Below are 15,920 nucleotides of genomic sequence, written 5' to 3'. Positions count from 1 at the left end.
GCCGGCGTCATGAGGAGATGATTTAGGCAAAAAAAAAAAAAAAAAAAAAAAAAAAGACAAAAAGCGATTATTTTAACAGTGTGACATTATATATGAACGTCCGCAGTTCATGCTCCTTCCTCATCACCAATAGGAGAGTGAATAATCTGTGGGAGGAGCTCGCGGTCAGCTCGCGATACCGGCTGCCTGTCACGCGGGCAGCTCGCTCTTGTACGACGCACGTTGTTTGTTCTTCTGCGGATCAGAAACCTGAACCAGCCGAGAGAGGACCAGTTTCTAACAGTGGATGCGTTATTGGTGACTTCTGTCGGAAGAAACCAGGTGAGCAGAGACACGCGGAGGCTCCAGAGGTTAATGCAGGTAAACGCTGCAGCTGAGCAGAGAGGCTGCAGGTTGTGATGCTTTTAGAGGCTTCAGCGTCTTTTGGATCAACTCAGGTTGTCTGTCAGCTTTGCAGCAGCAAACACAATGTGACATGTGCATGGCTTTATTCGCACGTTTGTTATGTATGATACGTTATTATATTTGTATTTTTGTATTCTGTCTCTTTTCTATACATGATGCTAGCTAAACAAGCACACATATCACAAAACAGGCATTCAAGAGTTTTTTAAATTTGCTCTAATAAATGTGCAAATGTGAGCAGATAGTCCAAAGCAGCTTACAGTAGCCTGCTGTAATGTAAGGGTCATGCACCGAATAGATTCATGGTTGAAAGTATACATAATGTAACCTACCGTAAAAAATAAACTGTTTAATAATTTAATTTAGCTTCTATTTGGTCAGGTTTGTCCCATTGACATAAAATACCTCTTTCACAGTGGAGACCTGGGAAAGATGATCAGCAACGCACTGTTTTAACAATGAACATAAGAGCACATATATTTTAATTATATTTAGATAACCATGCACATTTGATAGCTTGAAATCAATAGATTTCACCCAAAGCTTAAAACTCATTCAGGGTTTTTGTGTTTTGAAGCTTCAGATCAGTCTGTAGTATGGCTGGGCGATATGGACCAAAGTCATATCCAGATATATTTAGGCTGATTATCAATATATACAATATATATCCCAATATTTTTATCACAAAGTGAGAGCAAATGTTCAGTCAAAGTCAAATAAGACATGTCACAAATAGTTTTATTTAAACCGTAAGTGAACATAAATATATAATACATAGATGTATAACAACAAACAACAGGAGTACCTTTTTAAAAAAATATATATATTTTTTTTTAAAGTGACTGAGGCAGTGTGTACATAAAGCAGGCCAATTCCCTTTTGAGTAGAAAACACACAACATATAATCTACACTAAATAACACTCCTCTGTGCCTGTATCCTGTGTCTCCTTTGCAAAGCTGGTTGTAACTTAAGCCAGTCGTCTAACAATAGTCATGTTTTCTTAATGTTTTGTAGGAATGAATCTGGAGCAAGATGATCAGCAGCAGCAGGAGGAGGTGACTGGGATGGTTTGTCAGGAGGCCGACCTGAAAGATGGACAGTAAGTCGCCACAGTGCTTCTGCTTACTGCAAAAAGAATACAAAAAATCTTTCCTTCCACATGCCATCACACTGAACAATAACAAATAGTCTGGTTCATTACATACAATTGTGCACTTTATGTGTTTTTTTATGCACACTTTTCATTGCACCTTATTTGTTTCACGGCACAAACATTTCTATACTGCATATTCATATTTATTCTGCACTGGAATTCTACTACTTAATACATACTCCTTCTTTCGACACTTTATTTTTATTTTTACATTACATTTTATTGTATTTTATTGTATTTTTTATATTTTATTGCTTGAAGTATCCAATCCAATCCAATCCAATCCCCTTTATTTATATAGCACAATTTTAGCAAACACAAGGTTTCCAAAGTGCTGCACACACAATAAATACATAACACAATACAAAGAGATGTAGTAAACAATAGAACAGTAAGATGCAATAAGATAAAATAAATTAAAAATGGGATAAAAAATAAATAAAATAAAATGTAAAATGTACTGCCCGCACAAAATAAACTATGCATGAATACAATTAAAAAAAAAAAAAAAAAAAAAAAAAAAGTATGCCTAGGTTGTTCTTTTTATTTAATTGTGTTGTCATTGTCTCTGTGTGTAATGCTGCTGCTACACTGTAATTTCCCAGCTTGGGATAAATAAAGTCTATCTATCTATCTATCTATCTATCTATCTATCTATCTATCTATCTAAGATCCGGTTTTAATATCGGCTTTTCTCCTTGTGTGTTTACAAAGGATGAAGGAAGTGACAGTGGGGGAGCAGAAGGTGCTGCTGGTCCGGACTCGGGGTCAGTTCAGTGCTGTTGGAAGCCAGTGCTCTCACTATAATGCTCCTCTTATCAAAGGTAACCCTGCCGTCTCCTGCCGAAAACAAAACATTTTAATGGATAACTTAGTGAAATGTTTTGCATTGAATCTGTTATTTGCATGTTCTCGGGTAACCCAGGAGCTCTGGTCGGGGACAGGGTGAGATGTCCGTTTCATGGCGCCTGCTTTAATGTCAGAACCGGAGACATCGAGGAGTATCCGGGTTTGGACTCTCTGCCTTGTTACAAGGTACAACACGTCGGTACAGATCAACACCAATAACAATTCACCGCTTTTTTTAACCCTTTATCGGGCAAAGAACCGTATTTGGTAACTTCAGCGGATATCCAAAATAAAAATAAAAATATTTCAAATAAGTTGCAAATTTACTAGATTAAAGTGGCAAATCTACAAGAAAAAAACTTTTTCTTGCAGATTCACCACTTTAAATCTCATAAATCTGCGCATTTTTCTACTTTAATCTCGTAAATATATTTCTCAAAATATTATCCCCCTCCCCTGGGTCCGTTTTTTTTTTTTTTTTTTTACACATTCTGACTGTATGTAATATCCTCCAATATTTTCTTGGGTTGAAATTTGGAATTTCAAGTATTTCAATGAGTGCCCTATTAAGGGTTAACATGAATTAATCAAATCAATCAATCACACTTAATTTATATAGCACCTATCATACAGAAAAACCAAGACCAACAAAACAAAAATAAATAAAGCCAATAAAAATGCTGAAAAATAAACTACTTGTATATTTGAAAGCTATAATAATAATAATAATAATAATAATAATAATAATAGACAAAAGCTAGACTTTAAGCTTGAATATTATCTTTTAAAACAAAAACTTGCAGTCGTTTAAGCCAGAGAAAAGTTGCAAAGTCATTCTCTGCTGATTAGATTAAATCTCTATGTGTCAGGAAGTCACACACCCAATTACACAGTTTACAAACAGAAGACTGCTTTGTCATGTACATGTAGGTGCAAGGCTATGTGAACAAAAAGAGCTTCAATGAGGAAAAACTGGTATCGCCTACACAACTAGCCATAAAAGTTTAATGACAACGGCCAGTCCTGCTGGGATCAGATCAACAATGGAAACCACGCCCATTCTTAGGCTGAAAAGCCTCTGTGTTGTTTGGAGTTTAGCCTATGAAATGAAATAGGCAAATCTTTTTCTGAAATAAATATATTTACTGTATATGAGAAAAGAATAACAAACATTACAAAATAACTAAATATGACAAACCCTAGTAAGGGCAGCATTTATATATGAAGAAATACATTTTTTTTTTAAACTTTCTTTTTATTGATTTTTCAGTGAAAAAACAAAACACAAACATATAGTTATACACACAGAACAGGTACATGAGACAGGGTCATCCATAGCAAAATACAATGGCAGGTTCAAAACAAAGGGCTAGCAGAAATCAGGCTGATGAATCGGGTCTAGAGGCTTTAAGGCACCCACAGTTCTTTAGTCTCTCTCGGTCCAGTGACACAAAATACCTTTGTCTGTGCTGTCCACAAGGTCACCGGTACAAAAAAAAAATTAAAAAACAACCCCATAACAAGCGGAAATGGAATATATATATATTTATACTAGGGGAGAAACGCTCCTGACCCAGGGGAAAAATACAATAATATAAAATAAAAAGATTTTCCCACACAGAATATGCAATCACCTCTCATATATGTAGTCCCTCCATTTCTTCCAGTATTGGTCACCTTTTTCAGTACTGTATCTCAGGGAAAAAGAAATACATTTTTTAAACTATATCGATATATGCATTGTGGTCTAATTCCATATCACATTTAAAAATATATCAATATTTTTTTTATATCGATATATCGCCCAGCCCTAGTCAGGTGTAACCTTTTTCTTTTTTATAATATAATTACAGAACCTGACAAAACATTCTTCCGTTTGGAAACTGTGACCCAACATGTTCACATTAAGATTAAACACCATGTTTAGTACATGACCTTTAACCAAAATGTTGCAAGAAAGGGGAAAGAAAAGTGCAAATTTCGACTTATCATTAGTTCTTTTCATTTGTAGTTCAGTAACTAGGTGCCACTTCCTCACTCTTTCAAATCATTTCCTCCTTTTATGCATCGTTGATGCCGTTTTAAACATTTCACCTGCTGCAGATCATCATCCAGAAAAGCTGATCTTGCTCTTGTAGACAAATGATCCCCACTGTGCTAGTATGACTGAACTTCTCTCACACTTTTTGTTAAATTTCACAGGTAAAAGTTGACGATGGCAAGGTGTATGTTTCTGTCAGCAAGAATGTAAGTGATGGCACATTAAATAGATTAAAAATTTCACAATATTTCCTTTTATTTGTTTTTAAAATACACACTTTTAAACTATCCCCTTGTTTGTTTTTGTCCTTCAGTCTCTGAAGTCGACAAGGCGAGTGAAGGAAATGTGCGGCATGAAGCCAGACAGCAAACACACGGTGCTGCTGATAGGAGGAGGTAAGCACTGGATGTAATACAAACAATAAATAAATAAAAATACATTTGTTTGGATGCTTACAAATCCCTGATGGTAGGATTTTCTTCAAATGCAAATATGCCGAAAAACTTTATTTTCCTTGAATTTAATACTGATTTTCATAATATACACAACTTACATGGGCACAGTAATGTTTTGCAGGCACAATGATTCATTCAATTAAAACCTAAAGTGTTCTTGCTCAGCCCTAGCATCCCATTGGTCTGCAATCTTTAAAACACTGTCAAGCTCTTAATATTGACTTATAACCAGTAATGACCATATTTGGTACTACAGGCAGAAGATATTCTAAAATAAAGAAAATGTATAAAAACATCATTGCTTTTACAACACTGCTTGTATGCAGAAGAATTTTATTACATTGGAAATCTAAAAATCCACCACGTTTGTCTTTGTGGTTTAATGACCTAATGCAGTTCATACAGTTAGAGAAAATAAAATACACTCTCAGGGGATCTAGGGATAAAAAAAATTCTGTTTGGGATCCAGTGCTGATTATAATTCATACAAAAAAACAAAAAAAAAGATGTGGGCATTGGTCCAAAGTTTTCTTTTGTGAATGTTGTATTTATGTACACTGTAAAAAAGATAAACAATAGCTACTCAATAAAATTGAGGAAACAGATTGCACGCAATATTATTAATTAAATCTAACAACGTTACAAGTTGAGTTAATAACAACTTAACAGGAAGTGACTGTCAATTAAAAACGGACTAATTCTATTGTGTTGGATTCATTCAAAATTCTCTCTATTTAGAATTACATACATATAAAGATTATATTTAATATAATCAAAATAAGTAGATTCTATCTCAAACGTTTTTATATTAAAGTTACTTAAACAACTGCCTCAAAATCAAGGACGCATTTATATTGAATACATTTTATCAAATATATTAAGTAAAATTAAATCACTACAGAATAATTCATTACAGTGTACATGTCCTGTACTATCAGTGCTCAATAAATATAAATGTTAAAAAAACCTAACATGTCAGTAATGCCTGTAAAAAGACCCTTCTTTCTTTTTTTAAGTCAACAAATATAATACACAGTGACACAAAAACATGGGTGGAAAAAATATGCTTTAATGATATTAGCATACTGAATTTGTGTTACCTCCTGAAAAAACCCAGAAAGGGAAAAGACATCATAAACATTAAGCCTTCATATATTCATACACTCATCCAAATCATATGGTCTTCTTGTATCCTCTCCCGGGAAAGGATTGAAAACTTTTGTTCTTGTAAATTTGCTGGTCTTGTGCTGCCATGAACTCCTCCTCTGAATATTCCCTCTGATAAATCACACACTGAGTATGAATTTTGTGATTTCAGGCCCTGCTTCTCTGGTTTGTGCTGAAACTCTGCGTCAGAACTGCTACCAAGGACGAATCGTCATCATAACCAAAGACAACCTGCCTCCGTTCGACAAGCCCAAACTGAGTAAGGTAAGAGGAGCGCTAACCTGCAACCATCCAGCCCCGTTTGTTGATTCCAGTGAATAGATTCTTCTTCGACAGCGTGTATTTAGATCTAAAAATGTCATTCCTTGCTTCAGGCTTTGAATGTGGACAGCAGCAGCATCCTCCTCCGACCAAGTGACTTCTACCAGCAGTATGGGATCGAGGTGTGGACGCAGAGGGAGGTGAGAAGCTGAAAGAGACATCTAATCTAATCGTCTCATCACAGTTCCATCAGTTAAAATTATAGACACAATAACAACCCTGTTAACCCTGATAATTAGTATTTATTTTTTTACAGTTTGTCAAAAAGCAACAGCAGCATTTTTTAACACTGTTTTTATTGAGATTTTACTCGTATACAACTCCAATACAGTTCAGCACCTTTTCATGAATATAAAAACGTCACAGCGGTGCAACAGTCCAGTCCGCCCTAAGGCATAGATTACAGTGGGATCTGGTCCATGTATAAATAGACAGAACATCAGATTTACATTACACGACGTGTTATTTAGCAGACGCTTTTGTCCAAAGCGACTTACAATAAGTGCATTTAACCTGATGGTACTAGACATAGACCACAGGAATCAAGTAAGTACATAACTTTAAGAGCTAACTGTCATTGCTACAGGAGTGCTATATGTTAAAGAAGAAAAGAAGAAGAGAAAAAAGGATATATTTTTAAAAAAAATATATATGTTTGGTGAGATTTACTGGAACTGTATCCAAAAAAACAACAACAAACAAATAAACAAAAACAAACAATCACAAATCCTTTCGCCAAATTACATTTGAAAGGTTTTCAGAATCGTTGCAAATTTAAGGTCCCTCATTGTTCCGTGTTGTAGAGTCACCATGTGAGGTTTACAACAGTTAGTGCTCAGTCTTCTTTGTCTACTAAATCCAGGTTTTTCACAAATAAAGTAAAGGTCCCCAAAACTTCTCAAACAAGTCTGCTTTCCCTCTCTGCATATATGTTATTTTTTTCCATAGGTAAAGCTGTTAACATCTGCCTAATCCAAAAGTTCACATATGGTCTTTTTCCAAAATAAGGCAATTTATTTTTTAGCTTGTAAAAGTCACAAATCTATCAACATTCGTTCATTCAGGGTATATGTTGGCCCCTGGGATAGGGTCCTTAGATAAAAAGGGCAGGGTTCATTAAGCAATCTTATGAGATAACCTTTTTGATTGCTTTTTTAACTTATTCCCAAAAAACCTTGATTTTCTGACATTGCCAAATGCAATGAAATAGCAACAGCAGCATTTTTACCGTAATTGAGTGTGAATGAGCGTGTGCATGTGTGTGTAGTTTTTTTTACATGATGCACAGAAAATGTTGTTGTACCATTGGTGCAATGACAATAAAGTCTTCTGATTCTGATTCTGATAAAGAAATGTGTTTTGTGTTGCAGGTGGTGTCGGTGATCCCGGCTGATAAGGCGGTGAAGCTGAGTGACGGCTCTGTGCAGCGATACGACCAGCTCCTCATCTCAACCGGCTGCAGGTCAGAGTCCCCGAGTCTTCCACCAACAGGTCCCCATTGCCTCTAACCCTAACCCTTCTAGACCAGTTTTACTGTGGGGGCCAAGGAGGGGCCTGTATTTAATCAGAGGGGCACATTAAAAAGCGCCAAAGATGATATTTAAGCATTCGAATCCTTTATTTTAGGTCATTTAAAAATCTAATTCAAGTATATTTGGAAGATATAAATACATTGATTGAAACAATGAGACTTACCAAAAAAGAAATATGTCATTGTCGTACAAAAACAAATATTTTTGTACGACAATGACATTTCACATTTTTGTGCACAATTACTTTTTTTATTTTGAAAGTGCAGTACAGTGAGAATGAGCTTTATATTTATATATATATATATATATATATATATATATATATATATATATATATATACACAAGCTTTTATTGCACAATTCAACTATTATACAATGTACACAATCTGTGTTCATTTTGTGTACAATGAGATATTGTTTGAACAAAAAATATGTTATGTATAAAAGAATTGTTCCATTGTTCATCGTTATAAATTGATCATTTTAGTATTAATTTGACACAGGGGCCACAGCAGGGGCCAAGGGCTTCTTCACAGGGGCAGTGGCCCCTGGAGGCCCCTGTGTAGAACCGCCACTGCTCTGGAGTCATGTGACTCCATAAACAAAAGACAATGGAAACACATTCATGAAGAAATGTCCATGTTTGTTTCATTCACAGAGCGCGGCCACTCGACTGTCCCGGCTCGGAGCTGAAGGGAGTAAAGTTACTGCAGCGATACGAAGACGCCAAAGAGATTCACGAGTCCTGTTTGGACCAGAGAGTCGTTGTGATCGGAGCCTCCTTCATAGGTCTGTTTCTCTTGACGCAGCAGGATTTTGCATCTCAGATTTTTGTGTTTGCTTTGTTTTGGATTGAGTTGACTCTCAATATTAAATCTGCTGTGTAAATATTTGACTGCTAAAGATGGAACTACTTTACAACACATGCAGCCACAGCGATATTGCAGACAGTTTAATTGTTTTTTAATCGTGCAACAGGTATGGAGGTGGCGTCCTACTTATCAGACAAAGCTGCCAGCGTGGCCGTGGTCGGAGCTTCCAGAAACCCGTATGAGCGATCTCTGGGGCCCGAGATCGGCAAAATGAGCAAGCAAGTAAGAAACAATGATGACTTTAGTCTGTCGCTGTTAACGCTGACTGAGATTTTTTCAGCTTTGTGGAAATGAAACAAACTTTAAAACACAGTTCTCTTCTTTTAAGATGTTGGAGGAAAACAATGTAAAGTTCTTCATGAATGATAGAGTCACAGAGATCCAAGGGGAGAACGGCAAGGTAACTTTTACTCTCTAACAGAGGCTTAAAAAACACTTTAACAAGGAACTTTATGTCTTCAGGGTATGACAAGTGCTTGGATTTTGAAAGAAATGTCTACTTGAAAGGTTAGGTTATATAAAATGCCAACTCTATTAACAGGTGACAGATTATGAAACATGAAACTTTGTTCAATTTTAATTTGTCATCCTTCTGTAGAATGCTGCCACAATTGACTGTATATACAGTTATGGAAAAAATGATTAGACCACCCTTGTTTTCTTCTTGCTTTCTTGTTCATTTAATGCCTGGTACAACTAAAGGTACATTTGTTTGGACAAATATAATGACAACAACGAAAACAGCTCATAAGAGTTTAATTTAAGAGCTGATATCTAGCCATTTTCTATGGTTTTCTTGAAAATAACCCAAATCATTAATATATATATATATATATATATATATATATCATAAATCGTTGTTAGCATTATATTTGTCCAAACAAATGTACCTTTAGTAATACAAGCATTAAAATGAACAATACATTGAAGAAAACAAGGGTGGTCTAATATTTTTCCATGGCTTTATATCTCTACCATAGCTGTAAGGTGCCAGAAAAGCCTAAAACTTCTTGAAAATGGCCGAATTTGAGTTTGGAAATGATTTAGGAACCCTGTTTTTACTTGTCATGGTAGAAACAGCATAGGTGCGACTAATAGCATTAACCCTTAATAGGACACTCATTGAAGTACTTGCAAATTCCAAATTTCAACCCTAGAGAATATTGGAGGATATTACATACAGCCAGAATGTGTAAAAAAAAAAACGTACGAAAATAATATTTTGAGAAAAAAGTTTACGAGATTAAAGTGGCAAATCTACGAGAAAAAAATGTGTAGATTTATGAGATTTAAAGTGGTGAATCTGGGGGGGAAAAAGCTGCTTTTTTCCCACTTTTTTCTCGTAAATCTGCAACTTTTTTTCGCACAGATTTGCCACTTTAAATCTCTTAAATCTGCAACTTTTTTTCTTGTACATTTGCCACTTTAATCTAGCAAATTCGCAACTTTTATCTTAAAATATTACCTGAAGTTACCAAATATAGTTCTTTGCCTGATAAAGGGTTAACAACGACTCTGTTATATTCAAGTGTCCTACTAACATTCAGGTACATTTGACAGCCATCATTCACTTTATTATCAACGTGTCATAATGTCTTCAGTGGGGAAAAAAAGCCTGTTGTCACTGAAACTGGAAACATGCTGCTTTAGTCCTACTGTTTGTCTGCTGTGTATATTCTGTTGTAGATCCCTACATGAGCTTTCATTTCTAGGTGAAACAGGTGGTGCTGAAAAGCGGTGCAGTCCTGGAGGCTGATGTGGTGATTGCTGGAATTGGTATGTTCATTATTCTACTTGTATCAATATTATACAACACAAATCAAGTGTGGGATTGTTTTAAACCATAGAATAATAAATGGGGCCATTATTAGAACTATTGACATCAAATTGTCTTGAAGATGATTTTTTACTAGCGATTGAGACCATAATGTTGTCCTGAAAACATTTTCTGAGGTAATAAATCAAGTCAGAAGTTTTCAAATTTTGCACTGAAATGAATGGGCAGATTTTTTTTGGAGCCAAACTTAGCGCCCCCTACTGGAATTTTCGGTGGATTGCAGGTTTAAGACACTTCCTGGTTGGCCTCCATGCTCAGACACAGAGATTGCCGCCTGTTTTAAACATGCAGGTCTGCAAAAAACAAACACAAAGATCTCTGTCCTATTTTTTTTTTTAGGTGTAATCCCCAATTCAGACTTCTTGGCAGGAAGCGGGTTGGAAGTGGATTCAAAGAAAGCTGTGATTGTTGACAAGGTAACACGCTGGATCGTGATTAATTCAGTTTAATTATCATGAGATTTTATATATTAATAATAATTGAATATTTAAATCTCTTATTACTTCCTAATCTAATAAATCAGTAACTCTTAAACTCAACAAATATCTTCAACACATTAGAAGTGAAACAAAAGGGACATAGATGAGGGGCAGTGGTGGAAAAATTATTCAGATCCTTTACTAATACAACACTGTAAAATTACTCCACTACAAGTAAAAGTCCCACATTCAAAATTTACTTAAGTAAAAGTACAAAAGTATATGCATCAAAATGTACTCAAAGTATCAAAAGTAAAAGTACTCATTATGCAGAATGGACCCACTTAGATTGTTTTATATATTCCAAATATATTATTAGATTATTATTTTTGATGCATTTATTTAAGCAGCGATTTAATTTTCTCAAGGCAGGACTCATTTAAACTACTTAATATACTGTTATGAGGTTTAATTATGTAATTTCTTTGAATCGATCATGTTTTTCATGTTAAATTTCGACCTGAAAAGTAACTAAAGCTGTCAGATAAATATAGTGGAGTAAAAAGTACAATGTTTGCCTGAAAATGTAGTGAAGTAGAAGTATAAAGTTATATTCTCTATTTTGTAAAGGGTCCTTGTCTAAAAAAACCCAAACAGATAACACAGTCTCCAGCCAAGCTTTAATCACCTTGATATTGACAAAACTAATGAAGCATAAACTTGGATTTACAGCTTTACATTTATGAATTATCCCGATGGATACGGTTCATTTTAATTGCTTGTTTTTAGCTAAACATTAATATCACATATTACCTGAATCCCTCATCTAACTGCATCCAGGTGACTGTAATTTAATCTGTATAAATAAACAGTTTGTAATTGTCTTTGTGAGCCTAATGTTGAGGCTCTGCTGTGAACTTTCATATCAACAGTGCATGAGGACCAACGTACCAGATATTTTTAGTGCTGGAGATGTTACGTCGTTCCCTCTCACCATCCGCAGAGACCAAAGGGTTAACATCGGTCACTGGCAAATGTCACAAGCTCAAGGTGAGAGGCTGAAGATATTGATGCTTCACACATCTTTTTTAATCTTAAATAATATGACACGTGGAGTTAACCTTGTCATGCATGTGTTTTTCCCTCAGGAAGAGTAGCTGCCTTAAACATGCTGCAGAAACCGACCACATGTGAGTCTGTTCCTTTCTTCTGGACCGTGCTGCTTGGGAAGAGCATCAGATACACAGGTGGAGTATTTATTCTTCCATCATTTACATTTTACATTTAGTCATTTAGCAGACGCTTTTATCCTAAGCGACTTACAGGAAGAATAAAAACAAACAATCAAGGTAAAGTGTATAGGTACAATAAGAGCTATTAGTGCAGCAATAAGTGCTAGTGACAATTCTTTGAGGAGTAGAATTATCGTGTGGTGCTAGGAGAGAAGATGCTCTCTGAAGAGCTGAAGGTCTTCAGGAGGTTTTTAAAGGTAGAGAGGGACGCCCCTGCTCTGGTTGGAACTGGTAATGCGTTCCACCAGCGGGGAACAAGAAATGCAAAGAGTCTGGATTGCCTTGGACCAACGGGGGGCAGAGCCAGGCGCCGTTCATTGGAAGAGCGCAGCAGTCGTGAGGTATCATATGTCTGAATCAGGGCGTTCAGGAAGGTAGGAGCTAGCCTGGCTAACACCAGACTAATCTCAAATGAGATTTGGTCTGGAAACCAACCGTTCATTTCTCCGTAGAGGAGGTGTGGTTTACGATCCTCCGGAGCCGTATATTGGGCGCTTAGAATGTCTATCAAAGCGTCTGTAGGTAGCTCTTAGCCAATCAGATCAGTTATACCAGATGACGTAGTAGAGCAACAGAAATGGATGTTTGTTGTGTGTGTGTCTGTGAGAGTGTTGCTTGCTGCTTTGCTTCTCCAGTTCTCGCTTTCTGCAAGATTTATTTTCACGCTTTATTCCCCCTCATGTCATTCAGCCACACACATCCACTGATTTTATGGGCAATAAACAAGCTGCTGCGGGTCTCTCGGCGGCTCCGCTGTCCCCCGGCTCAGAGCCAGATCACCGGCAAGACCGCCGGCTCGTATCGCCGCTAGCGGCGCTAATCACCGGCGCTACCGGTGATCTCGCTACGAGCCGGGGGACAGCGGAGCCGCCGAGAGACCTTTCGCCTTACAACTTTCGCTCTAAACTATTTAAAACACCATCTACAGCTAAAGAGAGTTTCGCGTCTGCAGCAGCCATGTTGGATCCGTAAGAAAACTACAAGCTTCCAAGTGCCGAGTAGTACGCGTCATCGTCTTGCCGTCCCTCCCCGCTCTGTGATTGGATCCCTAAAACAGGGCTAAGAAACCTCTCTGGTTGCCAGACTGCCTGGAGGTTCGAAATTAAATTTGAGCGCGCAAGGCAGTATGGGTATACCCAGGCTAGGTAGGAGCAGTACCAGAGACAACTCTGTTGGCCAGCATTACAGATTTCAATTTGATGCTTACATAGCAAATTTAAACCCATATAAACCTCAGATAACTTGTCTCATTTCCTCATTTCATTTCCCCTTTCTAGGTTACGGAGAAGGATACACAGAAATCATATTCAAAGGCAAAGTGGAAGAGAGGAAGTTCCTGGCTTTCTATCTGAAGTGAGCAGCTGTGGAATAACCCTCCGAGTCAGCTGAGTGTGAACTTGTGCTCTTTATGCTCAGTTTCTTTCTCTTCTGCTCTGACAGAGACGAGGTGGTGGTGGCTGCGGCCAGCCTGATGTTTGATCCAGCTGTGGCTCGTGTTGCAGAGCTGATGGCTGCCGGTCAGATCGTAACAAAGGCTCAGGCTCAGTGAGTGTCCTCATTGTTTATTTTGGCCAGGTGTATATGATTATTCCATATTAAAACACCTCTGTATTATATGAAGTGCTGCCCTCTGGTGGTACAAGATATATAATAAATCAATAAATATTGCAAAAAGGCTCAGTCAGCATTGTGTTTCGGAAATTTTTAAGACTTTTACTGTGAAGTAAATCATCCTGGCCTCCCTCAACTGGCTGCTGGTGCACTTAAGGGTTCATTTTAGGATTATTTTATTTGTTTTTAAGTCTTTAAATGGCCTCGCCCCACCCTACCTCTCTGAGCTCCTCCACCCCTACGCCCCTGCACGTTGCTTCCGGTCGGCCGATCAGCTGCTCCTCAGGGAACCGAGGTCCAGGCGTAAGCTCAGAGGGGACCGGGCTTTCTCTGTCGCTGCTTCCAGCCTTTGGAACAATTTACCTTTGCACATCAGGCAGGCCTCCTCACTGTCCGCTTTTTTTTTTTTTTAACAATATTTTTATTAGTTTTCAAGTTTTACAATAAAATTCAAACAAACAAAAGTAAATGATAACATACATAAAGAATGCAGAGCAGAACCCAAACCTTCATACACACACCCATTCACACCAGGTAGATTTGCACGAAATTATATAGGCCTATGTATACATACAAGCACACATACACACACATGTATGCATTGCACACGTATGCATATCTAAACAACATGTACATACATATATTCTTATTAACACAACCATATACATACTTATACATACATGTAAACATATACACATGATAATAATAACACTGTCCGCTTTTAAAAGAAATCTTAAAACCCATTTTTATTCACTGGCTTTTAACTCAACATGAGCCTTTGCTCTGTTTTATTTTTTGTTTTTATTTGTTCTTTGTGTTTTTTTTAAATTAAGATTAATTTTAAAATTGAGATTAATTTTAAAAACCCACTTTTATTTACTGGGTTTTTTTACCCAGCATGAGACTCTCTTTGTTTTAGTTGTTTTTGCTTGTTCTTTGTTTTTATTGTTGGTCTGTCCTGCCATGTACAGCACTTTGTATCAGCTAACGCCGTCTTAAAGGGCTCTATAAATAAAGTTGATTTGATTTGAAGTCATGTGAACATCACACAGGGATATAAATCATAGCGTTACTTTATGTTCTATGTAAACATCATGTCCCTAATCATAGGGTGAGACTCCTGAGATAACCTGAATTTTACTCTTTTCTGATGATTTGTTTTGTCGCCTCCTTCTGTTCAGAGCTGACGACCCGAGCTGGCTGCAGATGTAACTGGACGCCGGCTGTTTCCAGAGTTGCATCTCTCCGTGATGAAGGATGTCGTCTCATTCTTTAATCTTCCTCTCTCCATCAAACAGTGCCAAATAGTGTCGCTCCATTCACTGCCTCGGGGCGACTGAAAACCAATCAGACCTCTGCTCTTATCAGAGCGCTGACACCATGGCAGCAAGTAAAGCTGTTTGCATTTGAATAATCTTATCTTATCTCTCCCACCAGGGGGCGCCAAATCCTCATCCAAGGCCTTCTTGAATTTAAACTTTGTAAAACAACTTTAACCCTTTATCAGGCAAAGAACTATATTTGGTAACTTCAGGTAATATTTTGAGAAAAAAGTTGCAAATTTACCAGATTAAAGTGGCAAATCTACAAGAAAAAAAGTTGCAGATTTAAGCGACTTAAAGTGGCAAATCTGCGCGAAAAAAGTTGCAGATTTACGAGAAAAAAGTGGGAAAAAAACAACTTTTTTCTCCGAAATTCACCACTTTAAATCTCATAAATCTGCGCATTTTTTTCTCGTAGATTTGTCACTTTAATCTTGTAAACTTTTTTCTCAAAATATTATTTTCGTATGGTTTTTTTTTACACATTCTGGCAGTATGTAATATCCTCCAATATTCTCTAAGGTTGAAATTTGGAATTTGAAAGTATTTCAATGAGTGTCCTATTAAGGTTTAAAGTGGTGAATCTGGGAGAAAAAAGTTGTTTTTTTCCCACTTTTTTCTCCTAAATCTGCGACTTTTTTT

The 15,920-nt window shown here is 36.9% G+C and overlaps 1 protein-coding gene across 1 annotated transcript; it reads left to right on the top strand.

Annotated features, from left to right (window-relative positions):
* The first annotated feature begins 1,435 nt into the window (after positions 1–1,435).
* aifm4 (apoptosis inducing factor mitochondria associated 4) lies at positions 1,436–15,238 on the top strand. The gene is made up of 18 exons (XM_059331293.1): positions 1,436–1,506; positions 2,275–2,384; positions 2,486–2,595; positions 4,612–4,656; positions 4,764–4,845; positions 6,224–6,336; positions 6,447–6,533; positions 7,764–7,855; positions 8,584–8,714; positions 8,904–9,019; positions 9,126–9,197; positions 10,510–10,573; positions 10,974–11,050; positions 11,986–12,103; positions 12,202–12,300; positions 13,623–13,698; positions 13,786–13,890; positions 15,138–15,238. The coding sequence occupies exons 1-18, from the start codon at positions 1,472–1,474 to the stop codon at positions 15,166–15,168; spliced, it is 1,563 nt and encodes a 520-aa protein (XP_059187276.1). The 5' UTR covers positions 1,436–1,471; the 3' UTR covers positions 15,169–15,238.
* Positions 15,239–15,920: the final 682 nt, after the last annotated feature.

The sequence above is a fragment of the Centropristis striata genome, chromosome 4, assembly GCF_030273125.1.
Source record: "Centropristis striata isolate RG_2023a ecotype Rhode Island chromosome 4, C.striata_1.0, whole genome shotgun sequence".
NCBI classification, from domain to species: domain Eukaryota; kingdom Metazoa; phylum Chordata; class Actinopteri; order Perciformes; family Serranidae; genus Centropristis; species Centropristis striata.
This window is presented reverse-complemented; position numbering and strand designations above follow the sequence as displayed.

Bases quoted from the DNA above. Each gene is read 5' to 3' on its own strand.
- aifm4 (XM_059331293.1), top strand. From the start codon at position 1,472: ATGGTTTGTCAGGAGGCCGACCTGAAAGATGGACA. The intron at 11,051-11,985 runs GTAACACGCTGG...TCATATCAACAG, and splicing joins AAGCTGTGATTGTTGACAAG to TGCATGAGGACCAACGTACC. The intron at 12,301-13,622 runs GTGGAGTATTTA...TCCCCTTTCTAG, and splicing joins GAAGAGCATCAGATACACAG to GTTACGGAGAAGGATACACA.